General features: G+C 42.9%; 1 protein-coding gene across 1 annotated transcript in view; it reads right to left on the bottom strand.

Moving 5' to 3' along the window:
* Positions 1-5,137: 5,137 nt before the first annotated feature.
* SNX27 (sorting nexin 27) overlaps positions 5,138-19,874 on the bottom strand; it is a 61,848-nt gene continuing 47,111 nt past the window's right edge. Inside the window, 6 exon segments of the mRNA XM_032843709.1 lie at positions 5,138-8,939; positions 9,783-9,842; positions 10,289-10,417; positions 10,723-10,872; positions 17,619-17,708; positions 19,675-19,838. Coding sequence (XP_032699600.1) covers positions 8,892-8,939; positions 9,783-9,842; positions 10,289-10,417; positions 10,723-10,872; positions 17,619-17,708; positions 19,675-19,838 — 641 coding nt within the window. The 3' untranslated portion in view covers positions 5,138-8,891.

Raw genomic sequence — 19,874 nt, 5'->3', positions numbered from 1 at the left:
GTGCACTGGGGAGGGGAGGAAGGCTGGTGGGGGGGGGGGTTTGGGAGAGAGACCTGTCAGGAGGGTCCAAGACCTTTGAGCTGGTCCAGGTCTTAACCATAGCTTCATGATCCCATTCTTCCGCCCTTCCTTGGGGCTTAATCCTGGAATGCTCTGCAGCACTAGGCACAGAGGGAAGAAAGCAGGTCAGCAGGACTTTCTTGTATCCAGCCCTGTCCCCCTGAAGGCTGGGGACTTGAGTCTCACATTCCTGGTCTCCATTTCTCCCTTGTTTGTGGGGGTGAGCTGTCCCTGCACCCATCAGTGGGATACAGGGAGCTAAGCTTTTGCTCTGCAATTCTGTTACAGGCCCTTTATGTACATTTCCTCCCTTAACCTCCCAACAACTCTGTGAGGCAGGATATAATTTTATAGACAGGTTAAATAAAAAGGGCTTGGGAGGGTAACTAATTTACCCAGAATCACAAAGCTACGAAGGGATGGCTGCAGGAAGGAGGCCCAATATGTCAGACTCCAAAGCCCATGATTCTCTCATCAGAAAGGCCCAATTACCCGTTCTTTGACCCAAAGCAGAGATCCCAACAAGTACCAAGCAGGCTGTGGCAGTGAGTCCCATCACGCAGAAGGTGGACTGCGTAAGCCCTGAGGTCCCTCTGCTTTGGGTCTTCTTTTGATTTTTCTCTGTGAACTACCTTAGGGTTGGGTTCAGGGAGCTCACATGGGCTCACACGGGAGTAGTGTGTGACTTCACAGCATCTCGGCCACTTGATTTTAGCAGCAACCTACTATCCCACCCTCATTATGCCCCCTACTTTAAACTTGCTTACCTTCCAGCCCATCCAGCCTTAGGCCAGGGCCGTCCCAGCTGAGCACATGGATGTGGCTCCTCACCACCCGCCCCCACATCGGCCCCATACTTTGGCCTTCTCTTAAACTGCTCCAAACTGAGTAGTAAAAAGAAAAGCAACGTGTGAAGTACAATAGAAACATATCTGTGGATATTCTTTCAGGGAAAAGAGTCTCTTAGCTTGGCCGAGATCAGGGATGGGGCCTTACTCAGAAGAGAATCAGGCAGGAACATCTGAAATCTCGAATGGTGTGTGTGTGTGTGTGTGTGTGTGTGTGTGTGTGTGTGTGTTTGCTCACAGACAGGCAGAAGTGTGTGTAAGGACAGCAGGAGTTGGTATCAACACCAGGAATTCTCCCTTGAAGTGTCTCGCTTGTGTCCTCACCACAGTTTCTGGGTCAGGACAGAAAGATGGAAGGTGAATTTTAGACCAAAGAGCGTCTCCCAAAGTGTTATACTGGTGGTTTCTCCTGGGATGGAGGAGTGGGGAGGCAAAAGACTCCAAAATCTCCTCCTCCTGGTATCCTCCCTGATCACAGGCAGCCACTCGACAAACACTGAAGATTACTTATTGTCATTGCTCACTGCTGTGCCCCTCCCTGCAAGACTGTCACCACATTTTCTCCGGAGAAGCAGTAGATATAAGTAAAGTTGAAGGATGGAGAGGGAAACACAAGGGCGGTCTTTTGGGGGACAGGAAACATTTTGGGGCAGGGATTCTCCAGGTCCTTTTTTTTTTTTTTTAAGATTTTATTTATTCATTTGACAGACAGAGATCACAAGTAGGCTGAGAGGCAGGCAGAGCGAGAGGAGGAAGCAGGCTCCCCACTGAGCAGAGAGCCCAATGCGGGGCTCGATCCCAGGACCCTGGGATCATGACCGGAGCTGAAGGCAGAGGCTTAACCCACTGAGCCACCCAGGCACCCCTTTCTAGGTCCTTTTTAAAAATTATTTTAATTCTAGTATAGTTAACAGTGTTACATTAGTTTCTGGTATACAATATAGTGAATCAGTAATTCCATACATCACCCAGTGCTCATCATCTCCAGGCACTTTGATGGGAAAACGTAGGACACTTAGGGTCAGAAAAGGAAGTCCTGAACTTGTACCTGTATAAACAGATTTCTTAGGCATCATATTAGCTTCAAATATAGTAAGGAGGGTATAAAGGAGGGTAGTTCTGTTAGCTCCCAAAGTTCACTACCACCTCTTCTGAGCAGGAGAGGTCTGAGCAGTAACAAAATGAGAAAGCAGAGGAAATAAGAAATGAGAACAATAGGATCCCCTAAGTCAGACCAAGAAGAATGAAACTCAGCTGCTGCTTCTAAAATGATCAAGTTACTGTTCCAATGTTAATGGCAGCATAAAGAGAAGGGAATGGGAAAAGAACTTAAGGCAGAAGAGTGGAGCTGACAGATTAATAGCAGGGATTGGGAGAAGCCTTCCATTTATAGAAACAAAAACAGACATTTAGAAAAATATCCACAGTTAGGGGGCTCTAGGGACAACAGTGTGGCCAGGAAAAGCCCTGGATAATTCTTCCAATGTACCCCCATGCCCTGGCCATATTTTGAGAGCTTAGAAATGCACAAACGACATGCAAAGTGTTTCCATTTCCTCAGTGGAGACGGGGCACAGCCTGTCTGACTTACATGGTTTCCTTTGTCTTTTCACTCTTCCTGCTAAAATGCCAAAACCAGTCTTGGCTTCTAGTATTTGTGACTGCAGGCATTTCCGCTCATGGCCAAGACTCACTCTTTTCTCCGAGTCTGACAACTTTGAGTTACCCTGAGCCAAGAGTCGAGTCCTTCGAAGATTCCCATTCTCTGGGCTTTCTCTGGATCTACTTCCCTGAGTAATCAGGCAGGCTCCTCTTGCCCCCCACAAACTGGGTTTCTCTCTAATATACTGTATCCTCTCATCCACTCGATGAGAATGACTCCCAGCTGTTTCTAACTGAACTTCTGTTCTGAACTCACTCTGGGTCGCGCCTTCCTCCCTCGGTCTTCCTTACGAGTATCTAGCACCACTATTGCCGTCTCACGCCTCCTATCCAATCCAACTGCAAAGCCCTACTTGTCTTCTCTCTCAAATATATTGTTGACCTACACATATCTGTCTCTCCGTCTCCATGGCCACAAAGTCCAAAGTCACCCTCGTACCACCAGAGCCCTCTGTTGAGTTCTCCTCTGTCTCTGTGGTTCCCTTCCTGCCCTCCTCCAACCTGTTCTCATAGAAGCCTTCTACAGATCCATCCACAGGCAGATGCTGAGTCTGTCCTTCACCTTGTTTACCACTGTATCCCCATCACCCTCAAAAGCGCCCAGAACATTAGGTGTTCAACAAATAATTACGAAGTAACTGCTAGATGCCTATGTATCTAGATTTCTCTCCCATGCCTAAATCATAATAGGTCCAAAGCTAAAACATTTTCTCCCTGTTTCAACTCTTAAATATTTCTATTTTCTAGCCACCTATTCATGAAACCTCAGGAGTCTTTTACTCCTGACACATGCATTCAATGTTATTTAATCACAAGATATTACTTCCACATTTTTTTCCCTCACATCCATATCCCTCCTTTCAATGATCACTGCCTCCACTTACCAACTAACCATAACAGTGTCCTAATTGAGCCTTCTGTATGTATTTGGAAGTACCAGTTTCTAAACTGCAGCTGATCCAAAAAACAACAAAACCTTTGTTTTTTAAATGTAGAACTCCTCACCCTGGCATCCAAGGCTCTCCAAACCTCATCTTTCGCTTTTTCCTACACATCCCTAAGTTCTAATCAAATACGACTACTCATTGTTCATCTGGACGTGTTTGATCCTTTCCCTCCCCCAGTGGCTTTCCATTCCCAATTATAAGTGTCAGGCACATAATAGCTCAATAACGTCTGTGGAAAAACCTTCTTGTTGAAATCCTGCTTGTCCTACATGGTTCACCTTAAACACCACTTTCTTCACAAAGATTTCCTTAGTTTCTTTCTTTCTTTCTTTCTTTCTTTCTTTCTTTCTTTCTTTCTTTTTTTAATTTACTTGACAGAGATCACAAGTAGGCAGAGAGGCAGGCAGAGAGAGGAGGAAGCAGGCTTCCCGCCGAGCAGAGAGCCCGATGTAGGGCTCCATCCCAGGACCCGGGGATCATGACCTGAGCTGAAGGCAGAGGCTTTAACCCACTGAGCCATCCAGGCACCCCTCCTTAGTTGATTTCATCCAGAAGTCTTTTTTTTCCCCCCCTCTTCTTCCTAATCCTTATGGTACTTCAACCTTCCACTGCCATGTACCCTCATTCATGAATCTCTCTGTTCTCTGCTGGGCTAAAAGCGGGAACAATGCCTCTTTTCCTTTGTATCTGCTGTCATATGGAACAGGGTGCCCTGCGCAGGCAGATAGACAATCAATTTTTGTCGACTTAAACTTCTGTAATTCAGCTCTGGGATTCCACTATTTCTCTACCGATTCTTTCCTTGTTAAAGAAAAATAAATTATTTACCCATTATCAGATTTATCAGATTCCAATTATTTAATGCTGATGGCTGAGTGAATGAGACCCAGAACAAATGTCTCTCCCCAAACTGCCAAAAGAAATGTCACACTAGTTCTTGCTTTTATAGCTTTCAATCAAGGAGCAAAAGCATATGGTCAGGGGTTATAAAGATAAAACAGGTTTACAAAAATAACAAAAATATCTGACCTAACACAAATGCTGAGCTTTTCAGAGCAGATTCAGCCCAGGAGCTAATGTACAGAGAGGAGCAGGTTTCTTTGGAGTAGGTCATTAGGTCACAGCACCTGAGACTCCTCTGTAAAAACAAAGTATATCCACAACCACCTTTATTCTCAGGGGTGTGGGCAGAAGGAATACAACCACCCGGAGTGCCTACTATTATGCATTACTATTATTACTGTTATTAGGTTCAGATTCAGACCAGTCTCCTGAGGCATTTATAAAATGAAATATCATGTTGCTGGGGTAGAGACACAGTGCTAAGATGTGTCCCAAAGGCTTTGCTAGGCTCTGAGTAAGGCTGAGGGAGAGGGGTCCTGTGAGCCTTATGTGGATTTGGGGGGGGGCGGGGGGCTGGCACAATCAACTCTGACATCTGAGGGAGTAGGAGGCATTTTCAAAGGAGCCGCATTCTCCTCCTCTTCTCTATCTCCTGCCCTCGAAAGAGTGCCCGCTAACTAGTTTTTTTCAGACTGACCTTTCTAACTCCCATCTCATCCCTTTTCACATCTTCCCACACAACCCAAAGGATGTGTAGCCTAGGAAAGCACAGACTAGTTTCATCAATAAATCAATTTATTTAAAAGAATATGTTACAATTAATTACACTAAGTGACATTACGAAACAATTTTAGAGTGGTTAGCTCTAGAACAAGGAATGAAAGAAACACTGTTAGCCATTATGTGTCTGTGTATTTTCTCTTCACATTTCTCAAATCACAAATAAAAAATACAAGATACTGCAGTGAAAATACAATTAGAGTTTCTCAAATAAATTAAAAGTATGCATGGCCTGGGGAAAACTGAAGCCCAGCTCACTGGCTTAAAAAGGGGGCATGATATAAAACTGGTGTCCAATTTAGCAGTTGGCCAAGTGCCTCCAGCCCACAGCACTCCCACCTTTGCTCCTGCCCTTCCCCAGAACCCTAAACATTCCCCACACTCGAGATTATTGCTGAGGAGTAAGCTGCTGTCCTGGTATGAGTGAGGCCTGGCATGATGTGGTCAGGGTTAGAGGGAAAGGAAGGCAGGAGGTGGAACTGGAAGACAGGAGTTGAAGAAGCAAACCCACTGCCTCTGAGTATCAATAGCATTGTCCTCCTTTCAAAAGGAAGCTAATGGGACACAATCAATCTGGTGAGCAAACCTAGCAGTAACCTGGGCTCCAAAAGCCCAAACGGTCTCTATGCTGAACTGACCCAGCCAGAGAGCACAATGGAGAGGAGGGGGCACAGTAGTCCCTCCAGGTCTGGAGACTTCAGGTCAACCAGGATGCAGTTTCCATGAGGAAAACTGCCTTCTAGGAGCCAGGACATAAGCTGGCAGATTCTGAGAGAGATGTCCCCTCCTGTCAATGCCCTGTACTACTGCTCCAAGCACTAGGTTTGGAGCTACAAGAGGAGATAACCAAAGCCACCGGCCTGGGTGATGACAGGATGAAAAAGGCCAGGCCTAGGAGCTGCCCTGAGCACACACCTGGTTGAGCTTAGGCTGAGGGCGAGGGTAGGGCAGGAAAATGGAAGAGAAGAATAAAAATATAAAGAGCAGAGAGCCCAAAGCATGGCCCTAGGAAACCTTTCTGTAAGGACAGGTTTCTCAGGGCCTGCATTTTCTCCTGATCTATACAAAACTCTGACCTTTTACCAAAGAGGACAGAAACTGAGTGCAGAGGGGAGGACAATAGATCAGGAAGATCCTGCTGGTTCTGCAGGGACAAAGCAGAGGGGAGGGCAAGCCCCTCCATTTCCCAGAGACAAACTGCAAAAGAAGACTGGGCAGAAGGCTCCCTGGGCACAACCCAGGACTAAGAAAGATAGCAGAGATTAGGGAGAGGAAGTACAGAGCAACAGGGGAAAGGAGTGTCACACTAACACTGCTTCATGCAAAAAAGAGCTTGATCCTATGAAGCCACAGTGACCTCTGCCCTGGTCCAGGAGGCCCGCTGTGGGTGGAAGAGGGGAAGATGCTCCTCCAGAAGCTCCCTCCTTCCCCCCGTCCTTGATGCAACTGGGTGCTTTGTTAGTGGTATAGCCGCAAGTAGGGGCTGTTTGATTCTGCCCACAGGCCAATACCCATGGGGCCCTCGCCCCATCTCCAAAGCACCAAGTGAATGAATGCTCTGCCACGAAGGGACCAGAGCAGCATCCACCCCCCACCAAAGGGGCCTCCATCCTATGAGCATCCATCCCCCCACCATCTCACATCTCACAATGGGAGGTCAGTATTTGGGATACTGCATGGACCCCAGATTTGTTCATTCCTCTCGCACTCTGAGGGAATATGGGCAAACGGCTGCTTATGTTTACAATTTGAACAGAGCTGGAGCCGAAAGCCTCTTTAGCATCTTGGAGTGGGGAATCAGCATTATCTTCTTTCTAGGGTCCTTTGGCTCATTATTAAATTCATTTAAGCCAAAAGAAGTTAATCGTGTATCAAAACTTTCAAACCAGGGATCACTCTCTGTAACTTTAAAACATTTAGCATCCCTACGTCTGTATTCTGTGATTCCACCTATGTTTGGAAAAGGGGAGGGAAGACAGGTGTCCTGTATGATCCCACACTGTCCTAGGGCAAGCAGCTGCCAGGATAACAGAGTGAGAGGGAAAGAAAAGTGGCCTCACGATGATCCGCAAAAACAAGTTACCAAAAAAGAAACTTCAAACCACCCCACCACTGCTCAGTAGACTGACTAAACCAAGTATGGTTGCCTCCAAGTTAGACAAAGCAAAAGATGCCACCCAATGGAGGTTTCTGTTTAGAAGGTAGAGAAGGGAAAAAGAAAAGAAGGCTCATAGACGTGCTTCGGTTGCATGGGAGCCCAACTTCACAGCCCCAATGCAGTATCTCTAGAGCTGGGGACTGAGAGTGTTGCCCCACCTGGTCCTGGGATACAGCTCTCAGGTCTCAAAAGCTCAAACTGCAAGGTGAGATGAGGAGCTCTTTGAGGGACAAAAAGGTTTTCTTTCAGGCTCCTTTTCATTAAAAATTGAGATCCAACTCAAATCAGTCATATTCCTACTGGTTCTTCCTGGGTCCTCAGCTGGCTTGGATGAGCAGTGGTTTGGTTGGCACAGACCACTGACTCATTCCAAGTTTCCCCAAGGCCTCGGGGATATCGTCAGAGCCCTCTTCCCAACACGGCTCTTTAAGGAAGTCACGGAGAACGTAATCGGTTATGGGTGATTATTGGTCAGGAATGGGTAGGGAAAAGCTTAGGTACTTAGGGCATTTCTTCCTTCTTTTCCCATAAGTCCGATCTTTGTGCCTAAAGGTATTGGCTTTAACTCTGGTCCCTAATACTCTGCCTGCTTCAGAAATGGCGGGAAATGGGAAATTACAACCACGAAGTGTTTCAGGTTCCTGTGGCATCAACCTCCTGAGCTGACCCTCCCCTCTATTCTAGGCCAGTGGAGGGAGAGCATTCAAGGGGCCCTCGGGAAGTGAGAAGGAGATGAGAATGTGGCTAGAAAGCCATGAGTGGGAGAGCGAGATGGACCAGGAAAGGTGTCTTGGAATCAAGGACCACACCAAGTCTTTAGACTCTCCCTGCAGATATGCAAGCCTTGCTGCCCTTGAGATACACATCTCTTTCTCCTCCCCAGCAGCCTCGTGGAAGATAAAGAAACTATGCTCCTTGCTCCTCAGACTCTACGGCAATCCATAAGCCAGAATCTTCACTCAGTACAAAAAAAGGGGGGAAAAACCCAAGCAGGTTGTAAACTTATCGAGTCCTTCATGAGGAGAGGTATTTTCCTGGTAAAATATTTTTTTTCCTTTTTAAAGTTTGTTTCAAAATAAAGAGAGCAAGAGAGAAGTCATGAATTCTAGTGAAAGGTGTGTAAAAACACAAGCTAAAAAAGGTACTGCCATCAATATGAAATTTAAAAAGAAATATATATATGTATATACGTGCAGCTAATTTGTGTATATATAATTTTTACATACATACATATATATGTCTGAACAGTGCAAATGGATGGAGTTCATAGTTCCAGTTTTAAAAATATAGTACAAGGAGAGTCTGTTGGTATGAGGCCCAGGTGAAAGGACAAAGATACCTTTGGCGCATTGTTGGGCTTATTTTCCTGTCTTAACTCAGCTGACTCCTGGTGCTGACCAATCTGTTGTTCTCTACCAGCTCAATTCCAGAGACATGAAATTCAGAGGGATTATTAATAGTATTTAGTTTAGGGCTTTTGAACATAATGACTTTTTTCCTTTTTCTCTTCTTTTGTGTTAATGGTTACTCTGTCTGACACAGGAGACGAAAGGGGTGAGAGGACGAGGGTGAAGAGGAGGAGATGAGGAAAGGCTAGGTGGCCACATCCCTCTGCTGTGACCTCGCCATCTGGAAAATGTTCTGAAAGGAAAACAGAGAACAGTTACTGGGAAGCCTGAGGTGTCTGTATCTCCTCCCACCTGGATGCCACCCTCAGAAAGGAGGAGAAAAATGTATGGCTACATGACTCAATCTGATTGGCCTCCTCCTCTTCTATAACTTCCCATCTAGAAGCACAGCTGTGTAGACCCAGAAAGAAGCTTAGAGATTAATTATCTGGTTCAGCTTTCCCATTTTATAGATGACAAAAGACAGGAAAACTGAGATCTAGGGAGGCTCATTTGCCCCACGTTGCAGGGAGGAAAAAAGCTGGGAGAAAATACTGAACTGATTCTCAGAGCCCAGTGTTCTTTCTACTATACCAAGAATACAAATTTTTATAATCCTGACTTTATCTTCTGAACTTCAGAAACATTGTCTTTGAGAATCAGTAGCTAATTATTCAGAATCTTCCAAATTCTGCTCCAGCACTGGCATATTCAGACAGCAGTATAACAGGAGCAGAACCTTCCCACACCACGCACTCTTGGATGGCCCAGACAGGTTCTGTCATGACTCGTCTAGTCAGAACGGCTAAAACTGATGACAGCTGCCCTTCTGGGTCAGGAACAACAAGGGCAGTAATTTGATTAAAAAACAAAAACAAAACCACAGCAGAGGAGGGTCCAGGAAGTCATGGGAGATGGAACAGCTGATAGCCAATGGCTACCCACTAGACAAGGGAGGAAGCAGGGCTTCTTTTGCACAGTCCATTCAGCATCCAAAGCCTGAAAGAATAACCTCTCTAGAAGAATAAACAGTCTCTAATATTCCTATCATTTTAAACAGAGATGAAAAAGTCAATTCAAGATTGTTTAGAATTACCTCTTTTCTCCACTTGAGCTCACAGAACACCCTCTCGAAGCATTCATGCATGTAATTAAACTGAAAAACAAAAACAAAATAGCAACACTGATTTCTCAAGCTTAGGCACCACAGGGCCATGCCTTTGAACTCCTGCCCTCCTTTACCGCACATCCCAAACTTGCTCAGCCTAGAGGAAAAACCTGCAAGCACCACCAAAACAACCAACCAACCAACCAACCAACCCAAATGAACAAAACAAAACAAAACAAAACAAAAACAAACAAAAAACCTCCAGGCCTGGTTCATCTCCTATTCTCTGGCTCCTTCTAGTGGTAATTGTGAGTCAAATGGGATGTGAAACTGCCAATCCTAGTTAGTCCTCCAGGAAAGACAGGAAGACACCCGGGTCTCTAGGGTTCAAAAGACAACTGCTACCTCTACAGCTCTCCCCATTTATGCATTCAGCTTGAGAACTTCAAACCCAATCTACTTTCCCCAAGACTGTTTCCCTGTCTACCACTCACATATGGTGTGAAGATTTTAACCCATCGAGGCTTCTTCTCTCCTCGGGCATATTCAAAGCAGAAGGCCATTCCTTCTTCATCTGTATCCCATCGCTGCATCTCGTCCCATTCAAACGCTATTACCTGGTTCTAAACAACCAAGAATAAGAGTGTAAATCCAAGAATGCTGGAGAGTATAGCTAGGATGGTTCTGAACCAGACGGCAGAAGTGAAAGGAGTGAGATGTCTGGATCATTTAAAAGACTGACAGAAGAGTCAGAGTTAGTAGCCAGGAAGGTAAGGATTAGTGTGGACCCAGTGCTGATTTACCTACCCCATCAAAAGAGCTTTGATTTCATCTCCCCTCCCAACAGGACCTAATAAACCCCAGCAAGTAAGTGAGCAACAGTGTCAACTCTAGTGCTCCTAGCTGCAGCCCCATGCTGAACTGTCACCTCCAGCTGTCCTTCTTCAGTGCAGGCATGCAGTTTAAAGTGCGTGATGCTGATGGCTGTGATGACATGTCCCTTCCTCCTGGAGTCACAGGCACAGTGGGGGAAGATGATTTCATTGTAGCCCTCACAAGTCCTTAGCATGTTGAGGTACTAAAAAAAAAAAAAAAAAAAAAAAAAAAAAAAGGAAGGCAAAAACAGTGTTACTGTGGTACTTACTGACCCACCATGAAGAACTGCTGGTATGACACCAGAGAAAGAACAAGGAGAATCCTCTCACCCAGCAACCTGAAGCCCATGCTCTGGTCTCACACCCAGCACTAAGAAGAGCCAGACTCCCGAACTAATTCTTTGTTCCACTTCCAGCTCCTGATTCTTTGTTCCACCTCCATACTGCCAATCCCACCTCCTTTCTCTAACTCACTGGTACACAAATGGAGCCAGAACTCACAATGCCGTTAAGTCTGCCTCTCCTTTCACTTGCCTCCGGGACGGGAATCAAACCCATCTGCATGATTAAGGAAAGGGAGCTCATATCTCCTTCCAAATCAAAAGTTATAAGGACCTCCATGAGGAGGAGTAAGTGCTACCCCAAATCTCATACTCATAACATGTTGAAGCTGAGAGAGACTGTTAAAGCTAGACCCAGAGTCTCTCATAGGAGATTTCCTTAAGATCACAGGTGGCACAGTCAAGACTAGAAGCCAGGTTTAATTTCTTGGCCACTGGTCCTTTCTCTGTTGCCAACTAGTCCCCATATCAGCGCCACCATCCCCTGGTCTCCAGTACCTATGCCTCCTTAAAAAGCACGTGGACCAAAACAAGTGGCATATACAACCCTCCAAGGTACAGTGCTACAAGACTGACTCAGAAAGGACTCCCAACTCAGCTCTTTGTCCTTTCCCCTCTACAATAAAGACTGGCTTCTCTTTCACTGAACTCACTATTTTGAGTTTGGAGGGGAGAGTAAAAGATGAGTGGGAAGGAGAATAGAAAAGAAATAGGGAAAAGATGATTTAAAAAAAAAAAAAGATGCATGGACTCTGACCCAGTTTCCTCTCAGGGACTAACTAGAAAATAAGCAAAGAGCCTTGAGTCCCCACACACAGAAAGGAGCACACTGGGGACATGCAGGGAGTGCTGGAAGGAAGACAAAGGCACAGCACACTAGCTGATCTGCACTAGATCAGCTAGTCGCCTTCTGCCTAAGAGAGAAGAGACAAAGGGGCCTAGGCACAAAAAGGGCCCTGAGCAACCTGTAGTTCTGGTACCAATGAACGGCACCCAAGACCATCGCTACTGCCCCAGAAACTGTCTGGGAAGACTTTAAGGCCCACAGAAATAAAATCAAACTACATGCTCCCTTCCATACTTTGTATTTATTTCTGTTTAGGTAAAATAATGGCAACTTCAAAGAGGAAAAATTATAAAATGACATCAAGAACACACCGACAGGAAGTGCCACAATATCTGATTTGCATTTTTCTTTTCTCATTTCTCCTTCCTTTTATCACCTTACTCCATCCCCCTATTTCATCATCCATCCTGTACTAGGGATAAAAGTAGATACTGCCTGGCCCTGCCATTAGCACTATGAGCAAAAAGGTATCTCTGGCCACTAAACTTTGGTATCTAAGACGGGCAGTGCCATGGAATAAAACTCTTCTGAGATTTTAAGCAGAAACAAAGGTTGGGACAGGAAGCAGTACAAAGAGAAGTCAAGAGCGTGGGCCCAGACTACCCTGTGCTTGAATCCTGGCTCCATCACTTCCTAACTATGTCACCTTGGGCAAGGTACTTGCACTCCAGCAAATTACTAAATCCCAGGAGCCTTAGTTTCCTCTCCTGTGAAAAGGGATATAGTAATAGCACCTACATCACACAGTTATTTGTGACCATTAAAGTATTTAGCATAGTACTCAGTACATAATTAGGTATTCAATAAATGACAGCTTAAAAAATAATTTTAAAGGCTCCATTATCCTTAGCCAGAGGGCTCAACTATTTTCCCTCTCAGGAATGCCCTGTGAAATGATGTATATATTACTCCTTTTTTTCTTTTTTTAAATTTTATTTTTTATGTATTTTTATTTATTTATTTATTTATTATTTGTATATATTACTCTTAAAAACTCCAGGGGAGGGAGCCTGGGTGGCTCAGTGGGTTAAGTCTCTGCCTTCGGCTCAGGTCATGATCTCAGGGTCCTGGGATTGAGTCATCAATCAGTCATCATCAGGCTCTCTGCTCAGCGGAGGGCTTGGTTCCCCCTCTCTCTCTGCCTGCCTCTCTGCCTACTTGTGATTTCTCTGTGTGTCAAATAAATAAATAAAATCTTAAAAAAAAAAAAAACAAAAAAAAAACTCCAGGGGAAGAAAGCATATGTGTGAGACAGAGGAAACATGAACGGCAGAAAAGTGGAAGGTTGCTGGAACTGGGTAACGAGTACATGGAGGCTAAATGTACGATTCTTCCAACTTCTTTACATATTTGAAATTTCCTAAAGTATTAAAGGGAAAAATAAGAGTGCCCTGCAAGCAGGCCTGCAAGCGCTCAATCCACGGCATCCTCCTAACACAGTCATGGGGGAGTCCACAAGCCCAGTAAGCAGCAAATTCTGCTCAAAGGTGCTTAGAACTTCTGTAAATGCTGGAAGGTGTCACGCAGCATTGGGACTGATTCTGCTCATGTCCTTTACCGAAAGAGCCTTACATGTAACACAGCTGCTGAGACCTCTCTTTAAGAGACACCACTACTGTTTTAAAAATATTTCTGCCATATTCCTAATAGGGACCTTTATTTTATTAAAAAGAGAAACATGTAGACAAAGGGAGGGAATAGGAAAAGACATTAGACGAAGCCTGGAGCTGTGCATACCCTAAACTCTCTTTCTGTGACTTTGTGTAAGTCACTCTGCCTGGGGGCTTCGCCTCTGCCATCTGGAAATAAAAGAAACTGTTGCCAGCTTCTTTGCCCTGCTATAGGGAAAAACATACACTTTGAAGCCAGGCTGAAATAGGTTCAAATTCTAGTTCCACTTCTGACAAGCTAAGTAATATTAGTAAGAATCAGACGCCACTTCTCCATACACCTCCATGGTTATAAGGAGGAAATGAGAATGTACATATTGTGCCTAGGACAGTACTGGGACACTATATGTGCCCCCCTCTCTCACCTTCAAATCAAAATGCTCATTTATCCCTCCATATTTAAGAATGTAGTCCTTGAAAGCAAAGGACCTTTAGGGGACTTTCTAATGGCATTAAGTTCTGAAAATAGCCTGAATGGAAACCAAGGGCACCTGTGGCCTTGGTGTGATGACAGAGGTTAAGTGTCATGTGGGAAATATAAGGTTTTCAGAGATTCTCAGGTCAGGTAGTATTTCTCAACTTTAAATTTCTACACTCCTAGATTTGCCAAAGTATAAAGATATGAGCTGTCCTCTGTATTTGGAAAATAAGGGAACTTACAGAATGTTTAAGAATTTTGGAGTCAAGAGTGTACTTAATAGCTGGCAATCCAAATATTCCCATTTTATAGAAAAGAAACTAAAACTTTGAAGTTTGTTGAAGGTCTGACAGTGATTTGGCAACTAATAGTAGTGATGTGGCCTAATCTTGGGACAATCAACCATATTAAGTTACTATCAAGACACATAGGCTCAGAAGGGCCCATCCCAGTTGGAAGATTCAATGTACTGAACACGACCACTGGGTAGGCTAATTTCTTTGAACACTAATATTTGAATACATGAAATTATACTTGAATAAAATTCACACTTTTCAAACTTTGGTGGGTCTTTATTTAAAATCTAGTTGCAATATTATAAGGCTAGTACTTGCTTGTGGTGTTAGGTTTTTAAGACAACAGAATTCCATTAACGTTTAAACATATCTTATACTCAATTCCAATGATCCAAGGGGATCAACTGTACTCAAGGTTTGTTGTTGTTGTTTAAGATTCATTTCTTTATTTGAGGAGGGGAGGGAGAGAGAGAGAAAGCACACACACAGGAAAGCTGGGAGGGAGGGGCAGACCCGGAGGGAATGAGAGTCCTAAGCAGAGGAACTCACACAGGGCTCGATCTCATTACCCTGAGATCATGACCTGAGCTGAACCCAAGAGTTAGATGCTTAATCAACTGAGCCACCCAATCCCCCCTATATTCCAGTTCTTAATTGAGTGGTCACAAGATACAAATTTAAGTCTAAAAGTAATTTTGTAATACATTACCAAGCTTGTTAGATTCAGATCTTTTATATTTTGCCATAGGACAATCCAAACCTATTCATATATTTTTAGCACCTTCTACTGTGCCTGGCACACAAATGATAATCAACAAATATTTGTTGTTGAATGCATAAATGGAAGACATTGTGTCTGGAGTACTACATGTGCAAAGAAACAATATGTATTCCATACTGGAATTATCAGAAGCCCTTATGAAATTACTTTGATTTGTTGCCTTTGGCAAAGGCAAAGAAGTATTTCAGAGGATGATGGTCCTTTAGTACTTGCTCCTTTTCACCAAAAAGATGCAGATGTGTTGGTCAGAATCATAAATTAATATAGAGAAGACAATGCCATGATCCTAAAGAACAGGTAGAAATCGAGTTTTTGTTTGTTTGTTTGTTTAAGATTTTATTTATTTATTTGAGAAACAGAGCAGGGGGAGCATCAGAGGGAGAGGGAGAAACAGACTCCTCACTGAGCACAGAGCCTGACAACCTGGCGGTGGGGTGGCGGGGGGAGGGCTGGCTCAAACACAGGACCCCAAGACCAAGGCCTAAGCAGAAATCAGATACTCAACCAACTGAGCCACCCAGGTGCCCCAAAATCGAATATCCTGTTTCTCACATAGTAAAATTCCCTTTACCAAAATTCTGCCAAGAATTAGTTCTGTTTAAAAGATTTTTGTGTTGTCTATTTTAGCCTGTTGGTATGCAGAGCACTGATAAATGGTTCCCTGATCTCTGGCAGTTTTCTAAGACAAATAGATTTATTACTTTTTGTCAGATAAGCAATAAAATAACTATCCCAGCTAGATATAAGATTATGGGCTGAGTTCAATGGCTGACTTGTTTGTATACTTATTCCAACCTGATTAGTTTAGAAAGAGAATATTCCCTCAGGAAAAAAGTGCACACACAGAGAGTACAAAAGAAATTCAGTGACCTATCAGCATCATCACCAAAGTGGTAACTGTCCTGAGTGAAATCATGAAAAACTGTAATTGGAAAACTTTCAACAATATCTGAATTTGCAAAAAAGAAATTTTAAAATTCTATGAGTGAAATTTTATATGAGCGTTCTTCACAAATTTTACTTTTGACAATTTCCATCCCTGTATTTATGGCAGGTGCAAACTGAAAGCTCATTTTAAAACATTTAAGGAGGGGTGCCTAGGTGGCTCAGTTATTAAGCATCTGGCTTTGACTCAGGTCATGATCCTAGGTTCTTGGGACTGAACCCCACATCAGGCTCCCTGCTTTGCAGGAAGCCTGCTTTTCCTCTCCCACTCCCCAGCTTGTGTTCCTGCTCTCACTGTCTCTCTGTCAAATAAATAAATAAATAAGATCTTTAAAATAAATAAAAATAAAACATGTAAGGAATATTGTAGGTAGCTCCTCTCTAACAGAACTTTCTGTGATGATGAAAATGTTTTGTATCTGAGCTGTCCAACATGGTAGGTACTAGCCATATGTGGCCACCCAACACTTGCAATGAGAACAGTGCACCTGAGGAATCGAATTTTACATTTTATTTAATTTAAATGAGTTTAAAATTAAATTTAAATAGCTACATGAGGCTAGCAGCTATTGAATCAAACAGCACAGCTCCAAGATATCACACTAACAAAAGGCACCACTGAGCATACATGTTTTAAGCCACTGCAGAGAAGGAAATTATAAAAACAAATAATTTTCCAATTGCTAAATCACAAATAAAATCATTTTAAAAACATTTGAGGGGTGCCTGGGCGGCTCAGTTAAGCAGCTGCCTTTGGCTCAGGTCATGATTCCAGGGTCCTGGGACTGAGCCTCGTGTGGGGCTCCCAGCAGTGGAGAGAGCCTACTTCTCCTTCTCCCTCTGCCTGCCACTCTGCCTAGTTACGTTATCTCTCTGTCAAATAAATAAATAAAATCTTTAAAAACAACAACCACCCAAAAAAACATTTATCTGAGAGAGGGAGCCCACGCACATGAGCATGCGGGCGTGCTGAGGAGGGTCAGAGGGAGAGGGAGAGAAACGATCTCAAGCAGCCGCCCTGCTGAGTGCAGAGCCCTATGCAGGGCTTGATCTCACGACCCTGAGATCACAACCTGAGCCAAAATAAAAAAATTTCTAGTGTTAAAAATCTAAATATCCACTCTTTGAGAACTGATATTTACATATTAAATGTTTTGCACATCTTTTGTTTCAGAAGTTTTTATCAAACAAGAATACTGTTGGGGCACCTGGGTGGCTCAGTGGGTTAAAGCCTCTGCCTTTGGCTCGGGTCATGATCCCAGGGTCCTGGGATGGAGCCCCACATCAGGCTCTCTGCTCCATGGGGAGCCTGCTTCCTCCTCTCTCTCTGCCTGCCTCTCTGCCTACTTGTGATCTCTGTCAAATAAATAAATAAAATATTAAAAAAAAAAAAAAGAACACTGTTTGGTTATTGTCAATAATAATGTTAAATACCCACACATAGCAAAATACCCTCTTATATGCTAAACGGAGGAACAAATATGAAGGAGGACCCTCATAGTTACATGAAGGTCTATATCCCCCTCCTTTTTTTTTTTAATTAATTAAGCCACTGACCAGCTGCAACATCTTTCAAAAATGACTGGAATAACAGGTTTAAGAGATAAGAAGGAGCATTTTATATAAAGAGATTATGGGGACATAAACCTACCATGACCATTTTCCTTTGTTCATACAGCTTCTGTAATTGGTAGGACTTTTCCTCTGCTTTGATGTAACCTTTTTTCACATCATCAACAGCCTGTCACCAAAACAAAGGGAAGGGAAGAAAGGAGCATCAAAGTCATTATCAAGCACATTCTTGACAAAAGTAAAGAGATACAGATTCGTTTTCAGAACAACTCTTATCCATTTGAACCATCATCATCATCACCAGTGAACTCTGCCACAAGGATGTATTTATTGGAATAAAGTAGCATTTAAAGATTGCCCATTATGTACTCAGAATTGTTCTAGGCACATGAGGGATCTTGTTTCTCCTGTTAAGAGATTTTAAATTGCAGTTCATTTATACAGGTTGAAGCAATTAGAGAACACTGAAAGATAGTATATAATTGTTAAAGGTAACAATGAAGTAGCAAAGATGTATGGTATAGATATTAAGTGATACACAGTAAGAACAGCAGAGTTTTTTGCTAATTGTAATTATCAGGGAAGCCTTGGTTGGACCCCGAATGTTAGGATGAACAGAAAAAACTACAAACGGAAGTCAGGAAACAGGAATGCATCTGAGCTTAAATATATTCAGGAGACAGATCTGCCTGATTTAAATAAAGGGTACATGTCAGGGGACAACAAAATATAATGCTGGATGGGTAAGTTAACAGATTATGAAGGACCCCAGAAAACAGGCACAGAAATTTAGAGTTAAGGACAGCTCTAAGGACTACTGGAGCTAAAATAAGCAATAAAAATTTGTGTTATTTTTAAAAGACAGACATGAGTGCCAAATGAACCAAGGAAGACTGATGATGTTATGGTGCTTTAAGCATGAATTGAAACAAGACTGTAAACTAGGGTGGTAGCAACTGGAAGACAGAAAGTGATAAATCTGAGACCATACATGGAGAAAAATCCCCAACAGAACTTGATACATGCATGAAGGTACTTAAATATAAGTGCTTACTCTCAACTACTCCTGGTTCAGCTATCTGAAACATGTATCCCCTTCCCAACCTCATTCTACCCCTAGAAAAACTTTAAAAATCTAAGAGAAGGGAATATTCATCTTTGGGAGAGGAAAAAAAGGAGGGAAAAGAACAAACAATCACTTGTCCAGGGCATCAGAATCCAACCTCAGTGATTTGCTATAAGGACGACTTTTGTAGGCACCAGCCTGGGGCCACTTGAACCTTCACCAGAAGACTGCTGATTTCTTTAAGGTAAAAATCATTCCCCATAGCCATTTAAGGGAAAATATTTACATAACACAATGAGTTCAGAGTTGAAGTCAAGAAACTAGTTTAATTTCTAGCTCTGTCACCTAGCAAAGTATGCTTGATATGCGTATGCAGGGGTACGGAGTGGGAATGCAGGAGGAAATGGAGCTAGAGTCTCATCTTCTATAGTGGGAAATTAAGAGATACTGCTTGAATCTGAAAATTCAAGTATGGGAATATAACTAAGTCATAACAGAGATATAGGAGTAAATATAAAACAAAACAAACAACAAAAGGTAAAGGAGGGGTGAAAATGGTTGTCTAAGAGAAGCAGAGATAAACGTTAAGTGAAGTAACTGATATTTTTCACAATAACCTTTGTAGAACTATTTGAGCTTTAAACTCTGTATGTGTAATTTTGATGAAAAGTTTTTTAATAGGTACATAGCCATATATGTTCATTTCTTGTTGTTTAAAAAAATAATAATAAATTTATCTTAACTCCAGGACATCTTTACTTCTTTAACTTAATTATCTTCTGTTAAATGGGATAGAACATTTTATTCTTTAACTTTTTTAAAAGATTTTTTTTAAGTAATCTCTACATCCAACATGGGGCTCGAACTCACAACCTGAATATCAAGAGTTACCGTCTTCTACTGACTAAGTCAACCAGCTGCCCCATGATAGAACATTTTAAAAATATAACTTAACTAAGATCCAGGAGGCAAAGCAGTTTATCAAGAATTCACACTGGATGGGCAAATTACATACTACATATAAGCAGAAAAAGAAATCAGGCCTTTCCGGGAAGATCAATTCACCTACCTGATGAAAAAAGTAGGTAACAGCAAGGTCATTGTCATTTAAGAGGATTTCTTCTTCTGTGGTAAAAAGCCACTTTCGAATGGTTAGGCAGGTGCCTGGCACAGCTGATGTGTAATTCTGGACGTAGAGTTTATGAGGAAATTCATTAGGTGCCAGCTTACGTACTAAAGAGAAAGCCAAAAAAAAAAAAAAAAAAAAAA

This window comes from Lontra canadensis, unplaced genomic scaffold, assembly GCF_010015895.1.
Source record: "Lontra canadensis isolate GAN:19392208 unplaced genomic scaffold, GSC_riverotter_1.0 scaffold142, whole genome shotgun sequence".
Taxonomy (NCBI): Eukaryota; Metazoa; Chordata; class Mammalia; order Carnivora; family Mustelidae; genus Lontra; species Lontra canadensis.
The sequence above is the reverse complement of the archived record's forward strand: the minus strand, read 5'-3'. Positions and strand labels throughout refer to the sequence as shown.